Raw genomic sequence first — 15109 nt, forward strand, 5'->3', positions numbered from 1 at the left:
GAAACTGTGGCATCTCTGCATTGAGAATGGTTCAACAATTCGAATTGCGTCCAGTGCTGGGATGTGGCAGAAACTCCTGCCCCCACTGGATGAAGAAGGTAAGGCCAGAGCACCAAGTCATACAAGGAAGTCTCAGGCAACCTCCCCATGGAGTGGGGAGAAGAATACAGAGTTATTTGATGATTTAACTGATTCACTTCTCATTCTGCGGTGTAGGAGTTACTACTACAAAAGTAATATAGGGTGCAGTTCATTATGTCTTACATGCTTCTAAATATAAAGAGCCTTTTCACAGAATACCTGTGGCAGCTGAGAGCTGTTAAAATATTCAAACCAAATTCAAGTTAAATATTTAGAATAAGTAATCCAAATAAGTGGAGGGTCATTGACCGCTGTGGGTTGTGAGGGACAGATGTTTTTTAAGCACAACATACTGTGTTGAGTTTTTAGTGTGTTGCAATACATGTACACACTAAGATTTAATGAATGAAGAGCCTCCTAAATTGGACCACAAAAGTTGCTCATGTGAATGAAAGAGTCACCCAGGGAGAATGACACCGATGGAAATTCACCCTGTGCTCTTTGTTTTCTGCCAAACCTGGCAGTGTTTATACAAACAAGTGATAAAGGTCTTTTAAAAATAAGATTATACTATTTCTAGAACTCTTTTATCTCTCTCATTTGTATAAAAACTGCTAAGGTAAGCTGAAAGATTGTATGTGGCAAAAAGGGGGAAAAGGGAGAAAGAGCATAGGGCGAATTTTCACCCACAGAACAGTGCAGGCCCTTCACTCTAAGGTCCCAGGGTGGGTTACAGCATTCAAAACAACTCATCAGTAGATCCAGCATTAGCCAGAAGCCATCTGCAGCATAGCCAGGTCCTTACCTTGAAATCTGCCAGCTGCTGGCTGATGACCTCCACTTCTGTCCCAACGACCCACTGCAAAGCTTCACTGTCTTCTGCTGTGGCTGTCATGTAGTTCAGCTCCTTTAGTTTGTCATAGAAGTCCTTGACACGAGCCAGGGTTGTGTCCACCTGCTCCAGGCGACTTTTGCCTCTTTCGTTCAGTTTGCCACATTGCTTATTTAAAGTCTCCAGCTCACGTTTCAGCCCTATGAGGTCGGGGCTTCCTTCATCATCCAACATCTGCCTGCATTTCTCTTCAGAAGCTTGGATATCCAGCCTCAGCCTCTGAAGTTTGCCCAGGAATTCATGGACATCCTCTGCTTGAGACTGCAGGCTGTCCATGTCTCTCCCAACAGAGCCCATGCTGTCCAACTCGTCATCTAGGTCAGCCAGCTGAGAGAACATCTCCCGAACATGATTATTAAACTGGCCAATCCCTTCAAGCTTGCTCTCCATAAGTTGACAACATTCGTTAACTTTTTGCTTGACTGCTTTGAAGTCTTGCTGGGCGACCTCAGCTTGACTTAAGAGATGGGAGGAGTCGGAGCCATCTGGAGCATCTTCCACCAGGCCCCGAGTGAAATTCCTCAGGTAATCCACCTGGGGTTCCAATGCCTGGATAACCTCCTGTTGGGCTCTCAGCTTCTCCAAGTTCTTAGTGCTGCAGGCCTGTGGACCGAGAGCCTCATAGATTTCCAGCTGATGCTTTGTCCCATCTAGTTTCTTCTCAATGTTCCTAAAGCTTTCTTGGAACTCCTTCAGCCTTTGCGACATTTCTTCCAGGGAACCGGTCTTTGCTTGGAGTTCCTCTGTAATAGCGTCCATCTTCTGGTTGATCCCAGCTTTCTCATCCCTAACATCATCCTCATCCATTTCTGATGCATTGATGAGGATATCAGCGGCACTGTTCAGCATCTCCAGAAGGGAGCGGCGCTTCTCCACATCGCTCAGCATAGCCTTTGACCTCAGGAGCGTGGCTTCCAGTTGCACTGGATCCAGAGTGACTTCCAGCTCTAGCATCTTTGACCTGCAGTCCTCCACCCACGGGAAGAGGTCTTCCACATGACGCTGGTATTTCTGAGCCTTCTGTAAGCAGTCCTTGAGCTTAGCATGTCGGTCTGTGATCTGTTTGCTAAGCTCCTCCCAGTTTGCTTTCAGGTTGACCAGCTGGCTTTGCAAACTGGCTCTCTCCTCGCCGGGATGAATGGAGTGGAGCAAAGACTCGCCCTCTACCACAATCATTTCATAGGAGCCCCTGTGCTGGTTGAGGCTCTTTTGGAATTCTTCCTGCTCCTGGATCTGAGACTGCAGCCTCTCCAGCTTAGCTGAGATGGGCCCACTCTGTGCCTGCTGCCTCAGCTTGTCATCCAGCCAAGTGTGGAGCTCATCAAACATCTGTTGGAATTGCTGGGAGCTGGCAAGCACCGTCTGCAATCGATTCATCCGGTCACCTGAAAATTGGAGGAGGCAGGAATACATTGTTAAGACATTCATTTCATAAAGCTAGGAACATCTCCTAATGTGCCTGATGCACAAATCTACATTCCAGTCTTTGCAAATAAGCACCTTTCAGTGAAAAAGCAAATTGGTATACCATTAAAGGTAAGGTAATCTTATAAACCTAGGAAGCCACAAATCACACAACATAGAGTCTATTCAGGGGAATTTAATTGATTCTGTAGGATCCCCTGAACAGCTGTTTGCTTAAAAAAAGGTTTCTAGACCTTCCATTTACATAGAGGCAGTGGTCAAAACGGGATGGGTTGGCATTCCAATTCTTTTCAGACAGACAAAATGGAGCCCAGCTAACCATCCCACTTCTTCACATGCATTAGGGGAAAATACAACTGGGAGATGGCATTGGCTGGGGCTTCCTATTGGGCCTGTGTTGGTGACACACTGAGTTTGCTTCATAATGTGTGGAGTGGCCCTGAGGTTAAGCCTTTCATCACATCTGGTGAGCCAAGGATCTATTGGGTCCTTATTGCCCGCACAACTTTCCTGGCTGTTGGGAGTCCTCCTTCTCGACTAAATGCTGTCTGTGTTTCTAAATTCTGCAAATACAGCACTGATCACCCCATGTTTTCAAATGATTCATTTCCATACCTGCCAAATCTTCCAACCCTTTGAGAGGGAGGGCCACCGTCTCCAAGCGCTTCTTCAGCTCATCCTTCAGGTACTGCTCCCCAATGAGGACTGAGAGCTCATCACACAGGGCCTGAGCCTCCGTGATCTCCTCTTCCAGCTGTGCCAGGTTGGACCGGATTTCACTTGTTTCTTCCAGCTGCTGCTTCACAGCCTCCGGCTGGGTGCTGATGGTGGACTGGGTGCTCAGGCACTGCCCAGCAGCCTTCACCTTCTCAGACAGCCCCTGGAGCAGCTCTTGGTACTGGGTGCTCTTGACAATGGCCTGGTCAATTTGGCTGGAGCGTGAGTTGAGCCTCTCCGTGAGTTCAGTCCACTTCTGGTTGACAGCCTGGAGCTCCTCCTGCATGTTGCTGATGGATGGAGACCCTTCGCTGGGGCTGGTGAGTATCCCTTGGGCAGCTTCATTCAGCTGATCATACTGGGGCTTGCGGGACTCAAACTCCTTCAGCATGAACTAAAATGGGGGAGGGGGTAGAGAAACAGTACATATGTTTTTAAATGAGAGACCAAGATGGTTAAAAAAAAGATTAAAGAAGCCAAGGAGAATGCAGCCATAGCACTGTCAGTCTTGGTTGCATAATAAAACTTTTTTTAAAGGTCCAAGGGAATGGCTGCCTTCTTAAACCTAATGATAATAATGACTTGGTGTTACTACTGGGCCAATTTCAAGGTGTTACTATTATATACAGGTGTTAACAGCATGGGGCCAGTTTACTTATAGGATCACCCTATATGTGCCCACTCAGCTGCTTCGAACTGTGGAATTGATACTGTTACAAGTGCCACATAATGCTCATTTTGCAATAAATCAATTTTTAGCATGGCAGCACTTAGCCTTTGAAATTCCTAACCCATTGACATCAGGCTGTTCAATTTCTGGTACCTCCTTACTTGCTTTTAACTGTTTTTATTGATAACTTTAATGTTTCTTTTAATTTTTATAAAACCACTTAGAAGGTGCTTTGTTTTTTTTAAAATCAAGCAGCACTTGCTGTGATGTGATGTGATGATGTGATGTGATATGATGTAAGCAATGCCGTTCCTGGGAATATCAGTGGTTTCCAAACTTCCCCTTTTTCACATTAATTAATCTGAGAACACGTTCTACCCCTCAATATACTGGAAATGATTCTAGGGCAGAGGTGGACTTCAGGCTTGTTGGATCTACAGTAATCTGTTTTTTCCCCAGAACTCAAAGATCTACCGATGAGAGCCAGGTGCAAAAGACATGCAGGGTGCCTCCAGACCACCACTATATGGGGCATTTAAAGTGGATTAAAGGGTTCAGTCACCCATGTGCAACAAATCCATTTTTACTGTTTAAAACAAGTCCCACTTTGCAGCACAGAAAGTGAAGGGGGAAACTGTGGGATGAATGATTGACTAACAGGTAGATGTATAAATCCCCTGGAAGCAAGTCAGGGTGAATGCAGAAGAAATGCTAAATGGCATATATACAAACAAATCAGAAGGAGTGCGCAATGAAGACCAGACATAGTCAAACCACCATGTAAACCAATTAAGATGAGTGCTGAATAAATGGAATGTCTGGATGAGCCCATAGTTAGAATTAACCAGGGTACTTCTGAGCTCATTCTTTTCTGAGCTCAGTCCTTTTGCACACAAAAAATCCACCCTGTTAGCCAACTCCATTTCAGCAGCCTAAATTAGGTAAGAAAAGTCAATTTGTTGTTGCTAATGTTAAACAACTGAGAGATCAACCAGTCTACCTCCTGCCCACCCCTGTTCCAGGACATACACTTGGTTCTTGCAAGTGTTCCAGATAGGCCTCACATGACCCGAGTGGGTCCTAGAGCACACCCAACATTTCCCTGTGTTTGCACACTGGAAGGGAAGTGATAAATGGAAGCTTGCTTGCCATGCCTGATTTGATTCTGAATGAGAAACCTCTGATAAGCTTCCAAGGAAGTCCAAGGCTCCTTGGAAAGCTGAGGTCTGAGCAATGCGAGGCAGCCAAAGATGAATTGTCCTCTTCATTGAGGATTCGGAAGATACATCCAATGAGCTGCAAATGTATGTGATGTCAGCTGATGAATCAATTAAACAAGTTAGTCTGCTGCAAGAGTTTAGGTTGGCTGACACACAACTAAAAGCATATTGAGTTGCTATAAACCATCTGTAGAGTTTCTGGAAAGAAGCTGTGGGAAGTCAGCTTGAAACAGGATTTCAGCTTTAAAAAAATGTCAGAGATGATGATGACATTCAAAAGACATTCCACTCCCCTGCCTTATTTGTCCTGCTGCTGCTCCAGTTCATATAAACAAATTGCAGACTGAGAGTCAAACTGTATGAGCATGGAGATCTCCCAACAATCCTACCCTCTCGATCCTACAGGCCTCTTCTTAGTAGCATGATTCATAATCCAAAGGAGAGGAAGGCAAATGCAAGAGATGGGCCAGCTGTTCAATAAAACCGAGCATTTCTACCCAAGCACCCCTTCTGTCAGGGCTAGTGATCTGGAGCTGGAAAGCAGGTAGGCAAGGACAGGCACCCTGTGTTGCTCAAACTGATGAGCCAGGGGACAGGTGGAAATATATCAGCTCCTTGTACCAACTGATCATTGCTGTGGTAGAAGCTGCAGTTGCTCAGGCCATCTGCAGTGGTGACAGTGCAGTGTAAAAGGTCAACAGTTCCCTCTCACTGGCAAATGACTAGCATGGTGCACTCTTGTAGTCACAGGGGTGTCTTGTACCTTCTTAACCAAGCACACTTGTGGACACGAGATTTGGTTTTAGGAACAGATTCCCAAGGCTGGCTGTCCAAGGCCAATGAGCACAGCCAAAGGGACCTGCTGGGATGGTGCATTTGCACGGCAGCTGCTCCAACTGCTTGAGCACACGCTCAGCAGGCACTTCCACCTGCATTGACCACCATACCCTTTTCAACCTGGTTGCATAAAATGCCTTTGCCGGCTTCTCACCTGAACTTGCTGCTTCTGTGCATTCAGCATGTTGGGATCGATGGAGAGTGGGCCTAGCACACTCATCATGAGCTCCTTCTCCATCAGCCAGGGACGCAGCTGGCCCTCAGCCACCTGGAAGCTGGCCAGCTCACTGGCTGATTTCTCCAACTTCTGCTGGCGCTCTGCTGTCACCTGGTTGGCATGTGCCCACCTGGAATCTGAATGCCAGAAACACCATGACTGGGTACATTCCCTCCACAAAGGCTTCCATGGGACTCATTGGCTATGGATGAATTTTTAGGACTTACTTGATCAGGTATTTACAGCAGGGATGGGAAAACTCAGGCCCATGGACCAAATGAGGCCATGTCTCCCCTCCCCAGGTGACATGGGACCTAGGTGGTTGGGACATGGTCGTCACAGCATGCAGGCGTGTGTGTATGCATATGGGTGTGGTGTGAGTGTGGGGCGGCCTTGCTCTGTATGAGCTCTGGCCACACCTACTTTCATTTCTACCCTACTCACGGCTAGAATGTGACCCCCTGGAAGGTGAAGTCCGTTCCTCCTGATTTAACTGAAGATACTGCAGACTGACACCAAAATTTAACGCAGGTGCACACTGTGTCCTACCCCCACACTAAGGGCTCCCCCCGACCACAAAACGAGGTGGTGCACCTGATCTCAGCTGAATGGCAGAGCCTCCTCCATGAACTTTTGGAAAGATTCCATACAATGCTTTTCATTGGCCCAGTTCCTATGCAAACAGGGAGTGTCTCCTCTCAACAAACAGAAACGGAACTGCTCTTAAAAGTGCTCTTTTAAAAAAAAGTTTTCAGGGGAAAATTTTGGCAAATGAAGCAGTTTCAATAATCTTTTGCAAATATGAATTACAGTTTTAGCAAACATTTAAAATGTCAGGCTTCATCTTTCTGGGGTGGGGGGTGGGGGTGGGGAAATCATACAGCATTCACCCAAAATAACAACAGTAAGACTGCAATAGCTTTGGCAAGCTGATAGGCATGATCAGCTCTGACACTCACTCAAAAACCAGATCATGCTTTGTGCTAACTAACGATTTCTGGCTGCTTCAGAAATAAAATGGCATTATAAACTGGCCAGGACATGAGCCTGATCTACCCAGATTTGGAGTGGGATGTGCAAGGGAAGATCTGGAAAAGGAAACACAACCAAATATGAGGGCAAGGGAACTCTTGACTATAAGGCATGCCCACAACTGCAGGCTTCAGGGTCTGCAACTGCTACACACTACTCAGGAGGGCCTTGTGCAACTCCATCTCTCTGGCCAGTGTAGATCCTCTGTTGCATGCAGAACAGGGAGTGGGGTGGAGAGAGACCATGCACTCAGTCTGGGAGGGGCTAGAGCTCCCAAATGGAAAGAGCTGCACATTCCTGCGGAATAATCCATTGGGCCAACCCTGTGGGAAATGAATGCACACCCACACACATGCACTTAGGATGGCCCCTTTTCTCACACCAAGGATAACTGCCTAAGAAATACCTCCTCTCTCAGCCTCTCCACCCTCCGATTGCTGAACGCTGTTCTCTGCCTGCTGCACATGCTTTCTCCACTTAACTCTGTGATAGCCTGATTTGTTCAGAAGCAGGATGTGCTGGCCTGCTGGCCACCAAAGAGGTTTATCTGATGATACCCCAAGAATGTCAGTAACACAATTTCTAAATGACTCCCTCTCCCCAGCCAGCACAAGCCATTTTGCTTCTATAGGCAAGGACAAGATAGCACCCTTCATTTCATACACAGATGCTGACTGGACTGGTAGCTGAATCGTATTTTGATACTGGTGATAGGACAGCATCATCCTGAGTATAGCAGGCTTCTTTAGGGGGCACAGAGGAGGCTGCTGTCCACCATCTCACTGCCATTCCCTGCCTTTCAGCATCTGCCATCTGAGGCAGCCAGCTCTCATTCACTTCCACAGCACTAGAGTTAAGAGAACTTCCTGGACCTTTGGCTTCCTTGTCATGATTTCCACACTTTCCCCTTAGCCTACAGTCCTTTCCTGATTGCCACGGCACCACCCACCGCACAGTCTATATTTCAGCTAGACGGAGCTCTGCTTTGCCTTTCTAGAACTGGCCTAGTCTTGCTCAGCCCCAGATGAGTTTCTCAGAGGTCTCTGGATCACATACTTAAGTCCTCTAGCATCCGCTTCCAATTTCCTGCTTCTGGCGATTCGGGATATTTCTCCAGGAGTCCAGAAAGAGACTCTTTTGCTTTCTGGACTTTCACAGTGTTCTGCTCCAGCTCAGCCAGAAATGCCTACAGGGTAGTGGGAGGGGAGGAGAGAGAGCCACAAGAGACAATTGCAATATTATTATTACTATTAGAAACAGATCATGCTTTGTGTATTAGATGAAGCAACAAAAATTTCAAGGTGTGGGGTGGACAGGTGTGTGGGAAGAAAAACGGTTCCCATTTCCAAGGGATTCAAGTACCACATGCATTTCAAGCTGGGCTTGTTCCTGAAGGGCAGAATCTAGAAAATACTAGAAAATAAGCACACTTCGAACTTTTCTGATAAGGACAACACGCCCAACAACACTTCCACTGATAACCAGAAATATATTACAGGCCATAATGCAAAGCCACATAATAATGAACTCTCAGGGCAAGTCAGTTTGAAAAATGCACAATAATTTTTCACAACACATAAAAATGGGTTTATAAATGCAGCTTTGTAAAGTATCACCAATCAGATCAACTCTGACTGATTGCCAATCCTGAGAGACAGTGCTTCATTCTCCAGTTCTGTTAAATTAGTTACAGTAGCAGATTTTCAAATTTGGACTCTCAGGGCTGCAAGGCTACCATCCAGTCAGCCATGTTATCAAAGGGACATGTTATATTTAAAATACATTCATCAGTTTCAGGGGGCTCTTCAGAAGTGTTTGTTAGCATTGAACCTTTTGTCTGCTTAGGGCCACTGTGCCATTTTGGCCGGGCCTTCCTCTTTGACAGATCAGATGAACTTTGCTCAGTTACCTCCTCCATGTCCAGTGTCAGGAATTTACCTTCTTGTCCTCAGATTACTGCAACACGTTATAAGTACGGCTGCCTCTGAAGACGGTTCGGCAACTTCAGCTGGTGCAGAATTCAGCAGCCAGGTTGCTCACCGGGGCAGGATGGTTTGAGGATATTACATACGGTAGGTACTGGCCTGATTGTACTAGGTGCCAGTTAATTTTGTGGCCCAATAAAAAGTGCTGGTTTTGACCTATAAAGCCTAAACGAATCAGGACCGCAATACCTTCAGGAATGCCTCTCTACATATGAACCTAAATGGGCCCTGAGATCATCATCTGAGGCCCTTCTTCATGTGCCTCTTCCATGAGAGGAACTGAGGGTGGGAGCACGAGAACAGGCCTTTTTTTGCGGTGGCTCTCTGCTTGTGGAATGCTCTCCCCAGGGAGGCTCACCTGGCGCCTTCATTATACACCTTTAGGCACCAGGAGAAAACAATCCTCCTCAACCAGGCCTTTGGCTGATTACACTCACTACCCTTTTTAATGTGTTGTGGGTGGTGGATACTTAGCTCGCTCTTGCTTTTATTATGCATTTTTGTCTTGCATTTTTATGTTGTGAACTGCTCTGAGATCTATGGATGGAGGGAGGCCTACAAACTTAAATAAATAAATAATAAAATAGAAACACTTTCCCTTCTGCATTCCCTTTTTAATGCTATGTCTGGGGCCCTGTTTAGTTTTTCGGATTGCATATAAAGGCCTTAAACTACCTGTGGTTGTCACGTGGCAACTGGATTCTTGCCATTGAGCTCAGTGGCTGGCCATGCACCAGCACCAACAGTTAGATCAGCCTTATAAAAGAGTACCTCCTGTGCCAGATCTATAAAAACGACCATTTCCAAATTGCACATCTTTGCGATATCCCCCCCCCCGAAAGCTACTTCATGTATGGACGTTCTCCCCTTATATTGTATCGAACTGCTGCAAACAAGGTGAGGAAGGAGGATATCAAGGTATGTATGAATAACAATAGGAACCTTGTTATGGTCTGCCTGAACCCTCATTGTCTCTGACTTGGTAGGTGAGGAGGAAGCTTCCAGCGCGGTCAAGGCCTGTTCCTTTGACTCCAGCCACTTCAGCACGGAGCCCACCTCCTCCTGGACATCTCTCATCTTGGCCAACATGGAGGACAGCTGCTCCTGGTGCCCCCGTAAAGTGGCACCAAGCCCCTCGTACTGCTGGTTGACATCTGACACATGACACTGGATCTCTGTCAAATCTAAACAAAAACAAAAAGGGGGTGGGGGGAGGACTGAATCTGAGCTGGAGAAATGATTTCATTTCCATATTGATGGTAATATAAAGATAAAAAGTTAGAGGTGTTTTCATATGGACAAAGACAGGACACCTAAGCAGATCAGCTGAGGTGATTTCATGGGTACCTGTGCGGTTGTACCTGTGTGGTTCACAGGCACACCAGCTATACATACAAATGTGTGCTTCCCATACATTCTGATGGAAGGCCAGGGCCAATGAAGTTACACAAACAGGAAATGCCAAGTTATTCGCCCCACTTTTGACCCATGCATTACTTCCCTTGGAGAGAACAGACCAGACACAAGTTCCAAAAGGCACTTGAAATAAGCCAGTCTTCCCCACCTTGGTGCCCTCCAGCTCCCACGAGCTCCAGTTGCATGTAGTCCAGCAACAGGTTGTGAGGAGGCTGTTCTAAACCCTCTCCCAAAATATCCACCTCACACAGAAAAACCTTTTTCTCTTCCTCAGCAAGTTCTCAGTATTTGCTCTGACACTCACCACCTTGGCCTGAGGAGCAGCAGGCAGGCCTCACAATTTGGTTTGAGGTGAAGCAGTCAGACTGTTGTGAGAAGGTATCCCCCTTGGACACCAGGTGAGGCTTGGGAGGGGGTGGGAAAGGACCCTTGCAAAGTTTTTACTCTGCAGCATGCCCTCTCCCCTCCCCACAGTTCGAACAGAAGGGACACATACTCTGGGGTTAGAGCAGCACCTTCTTTTCTCCAGCTGCTTTATACCAAGTCAGACCATTGGTCCAGCTCACTCACTGACTGGCAGCAGCTCTCCAGGGTTTCCGACAGAGGACATTCCCAGCCCTACCTGGAGATGCTGGGGACTGAACCTGGGCAGGTGCTCTACCAGTGATATTTTGCCTTGAATAGAGGGGACAACAATGGGCACCCAAACACAATCTCCATCCATAAGGGATAGAGGATACATCGGAATACCAGCTGCTGGGAATCACAAGACAGTAGGAGAGAGCTGCTGCTATACTCAAGTCCTGCTTGTGGGTTTCCCATTGGGGCATCTGGTTGGCCACTGTGAGAACAGGGGGCTGGATTCGATGGGCCCCCTATGGCCTGATCCAGCAGCCAGGCTCTTCTTCAGGGCAACCAACAACATGTGCCTCGGCCTTACCAACTTCCCTATTACTTTGAGAGAACAGGACAACACCAGCCACAGGACACAACTCACACAAGCACGCACAACACTCTGGGCTCTCTCACCTTTGCAGGTGTGATATCCATTAACGCTGCCTACAGAACTTCCCCCAGCGGGCAGCATAGAACCTGAGCAAAACAACAGGGAGACAAGACAAAATGACAGAGACAAAACATGTTAGAAATACGGGTGTCTGAAAACACATGTAAGCTGTACCCTTTGTCGCCATAATACAGCCCTTTCTAGGAGGCCACGAAGGGGCTATGTGCAAACAAAGACCAACATCTGAGGGTGTGTGTGTGTGTTGTTGCTGTTTTTACAGCATCCACAGGACAGCTTCAGCAGCATCAAAGTGGCAGCCCAAACTTTTGAAAACAGTGGGCAGTACTTGCCTGGGAGCAGGATTGCTTAGTGGGGTGCCAAGAGGCAAATGGGTGGGGTGAGAGGGACGCTGGAGGTGCAAATGACTACCAAACATTGAAAAGCTGACATTACTGGATCAAGTTCATCAATTTTGTTGAATTAATTAAACTAAATAGACTTAATTGGATTTTGATTAAATGTGCAATTAATTGTTCCTGTTTTGAATTTTATTGTGCTATTAGTGGGTTGTGCAAACTGCTATTCTGAATAAAGCTTTTTATAAGGTAGGGTACAGGGCACTGAGGATGAGTTTATGGAGTTAAGGGGGCAGTGGCCCAAAAAGGTGTGGGGACCATTGTTGTAAAATGGTTAGAAATAACTCATTATACTTCTGCAGTGATTGCTGGTGTGGAAGCTCGTTAGCACATTTTTTGCTGTGGGACGTTTCCATGGAGATTGTCTATTGCGACAACCTGACTTCTGCTGGATCCTCACCCAAGTGCAACTCTACCAGCTTGTTTCTGGCAGCCCCCAATCACCAAACAAAAGGCCCTCATTTCCACTGATGGCCAAATGCCTGGTTCAGAGGAGATATTCTCTCAAAAGCTCTGCACAGCAAGAGACTGTGATTGCAGTACACATATAAGGCCTAAAGAATCCATAATAATAATGCAGAAGTCTTGCACAATACATTTTTATCACTCTTGCATAAGACTTTAATATTTGAAACAAAACAAACAAACAAAAGATGGAGATGAATATTTCCCCCCACAAGACAAAATAGCACAAGCCTCCATTATGCCCATTGCAAAATATGAAAACTGGCTGAAAACATTTGCTTTAGTGCACTTCCCGGTTTGTTGTTTGTTTTTAATTTAAAGTTGTGCACTGGTACAGAAATACCACCACAAATGCCCAAATATGGGTCATTTCGCGGAGCCTCTCTATGATAAAGGCTGTGTGTAAATAAAATCCCACCCCCAAAGGTGGTTCATTGTTGTCTCAGTAGCCGGTAGTGACACGTCACAACCTTAGCTTTGGGTGTTTGCCTGAAGCTCAGTTCCTTGTCGTTGCCTGGGTAACAACAAGGCAGACACCAAAGAACAATCTCCATGAAGTCATGTGGCTTGGTGCTGCAGCAGGAAGTAATCCTGTCACCTGGGAAACCAATGTGACTGACCTTTGCATATATTAACACTGTAAAGTGCGGGGCCAACAACACAAAAGCGGTTTTTGGGCTGCTATTATGTTGCCCAATTCATGCACAAATTGAGCCACAATTCATCTTAGAATGATGGATGTGACTAGGAGAAAAAAGCCTCACCATAAACAAAATTAGCACAGTGCAAGACCACAAGACATTATACAACACAGCTTTCTCAATACTTCTTCGCCCACATTTTACTGAGTCCTGGGAACCAAATATCAGGGGGTTATATATGGTTCAGAGAACAGGAGGGCAGACTTCAGGTTTGTGAAGTCTACTAAACCCCCAATATCTACGGTACTAATGAGAGCCAGGTGCAACAGACACACAGTGAGACCGAAAGAGAAGCAGGCCCCTGAGCATATTTTGAGCTAAGGAATTTGCTTTCGGAGTAAAGACTGAACTGAGTTCACAGTCCTAGTTGCCACAAGCACAGCAATTCAGACAAATGGCATGTCCAGGACTCTGTCTGCTCGGGTCTTATGGGTTCACTGGAACAGAGGAATGAAACCTTACAGAAAGTCGGACCATTGGTCCATCAGCAGGCTTCCGTGGTTTCAGGCAGTAGTGTTTCATCAACCCTCCCTGGAGACACCAGAGATTAAAAATGGGACCTTCTGCACACTAAGCATTTATTTAGTTATTTTAATATATATACTTCCCTTCTCCCATAGATCTCAGAGTGGTTCACACAAAGCACGCGCTCTACCACTGAGCAGCAGCCCTTCCCCATTTCATTTCAGCTGCTGCAACCTGAAGATTCAGACAAGGGACATGTAGAGGTGTGGCCTACGTCATGCCTGCTCAGCCCTTGCCCTTCATGGATAATTACATCTAGGAGAAGAAAATGAACTGCCTGCATCCAGGTGGCAATTAATGGCTTTTAGGAGAGAAGGTCTCTTGAAAACCAAAGTCATCTTAGGCCCCAAGGATGGATAACACCTGGTAGACAGTGAGGAACATCCTCGTCCTGAGCAAGGTGCTTGAGCAGATGGTGGCCACACAACTGCCACATTTTAGCATTATTTAGCTGTTAATCCACTCCCCCACCTCATTCAAATCAGAGCAGAGTGGTCCACATCTGCACACATTTGAATTTGTACTTGAGGAACAACTTCAGTCATCCCCATTCATACTGGGAGCCATTCCCTTTTGTGGTCATCCCTGCCTTCTAATTTGTTGATTCTATTATGCTAATTAAGTACCAACAGGCATGTTGCCGATAGCTGCATGGACACCATGTTCTTAAAAAAAAATATACCCCGCCCAAGAAGTGTGCAAAAGCAGTCAGGCAATTGTAAATTCTCTCTCGCAGTTTTCTGGTTTTGTGCAAATTGAGGGGATCAAAACGAAAATAGGGAGAGAAGGGACATATAAAGGGTTAAGCCCTTACCAGCAGGGTGTGTTGCAGCCATTTTTAATGTGGTTTGCTTGTGCAGTTTTCTGGTTTTGTGCAAATCTGACTAAGCATTCGGGAAAACTTTCTGACAGTAAGAGCTGTTTAGCAGTGGAACAGACCGCCACGAGAGGTGGTGGACTCTCCTTCCTTGGAGGTTTTTAAGCAGAGGTTGGATCTGTCCTGTATTGCAGGGGGTGGACTAGATGACCCCTGGGTGCACTTCCAACTCTAAGATTCTATGATCAAAAGAAAAAAAAACTTTCCCTTCTGGAGTGTACTGGGAAAAGTTGCAAAAACAGCTGGAAAAGCAACGAAAACACTGAGAAAGTTGTGGGCATGGAAACGGGAGTAGCAGAAAGTGACAATTGATCTAACCACACAAAAATACCAAAACAAATGGTCAGCGACCTCAAGTGGAGTGGTTTGGAACCTAATTTCCTGCAAGGGAAGAAGCATTGAATTTAGTCTTGTCCTTGTCCTCTTATGGGGAGGCCGGACTGATTAAAACTCACACAGGAGAATGAATATATGGGAAATCTCGTTTGATGCTTATTTCAGCGGCGGTGGAAAAATTGGATGAAAGAAGAAAATATTTTAGTGACTGCAGGGGAAGATTGTGACTATCATGGATTTTGAGTGATTATTTGGACTTTAGAACAAAGACGGCAATAAACAGTTGCGAGA

The 15109-nt window shown here is 46.1% G+C and overlaps 1 protein-coding gene across 18 annotated transcripts in view; it reads right to left on the bottom strand.

Moving 5' to 3' along the window:
* Positions 1-15109, bottom strand: part of MACF1 (microtubule actin crosslinking factor 1) — a 291507-nt gene that overhangs the window by 82334 nt on the left and 194064 nt on the right. For 17 of the 18 annotated variants that reach the window (XM_060275855.1, XM_060275856.1, XM_060275857.1 and 14 more), the window contains 6 exons: positions 11522-11584; positions 10019-10260; positions 8148-8277; positions 5997-6196; positions 3014-3509; positions 887-2358 (listed from right to left, as the gene is read on the bottom strand). In XM_060275855.1, coding sequence (XP_060131838.1) covers positions 887-2358; positions 3014-3509; positions 5997-6196; positions 8148-8277; positions 10019-10260; positions 11522-11584 — 2603 coding nt within the window. The remainder of the gene's footprint in view (positions 1-886; positions 2359-3013; positions 3510-5996; positions 6197-8147; positions 8278-10018; positions 10261-11521; positions 11585-15109) is intronic. The other variant, XM_060275851.1, reaches the window with a different exon arrangement.

This window comes from Zootoca vivipara, chromosome 6, assembly GCF_963506605.1.
Source record: "Zootoca vivipara chromosome 6, rZooViv1.1, whole genome shotgun sequence".
NCBI lineage: Eukaryota > Metazoa > Chordata > Lepidosauria > Squamata > Lacertidae > Zootoca > Zootoca vivipara.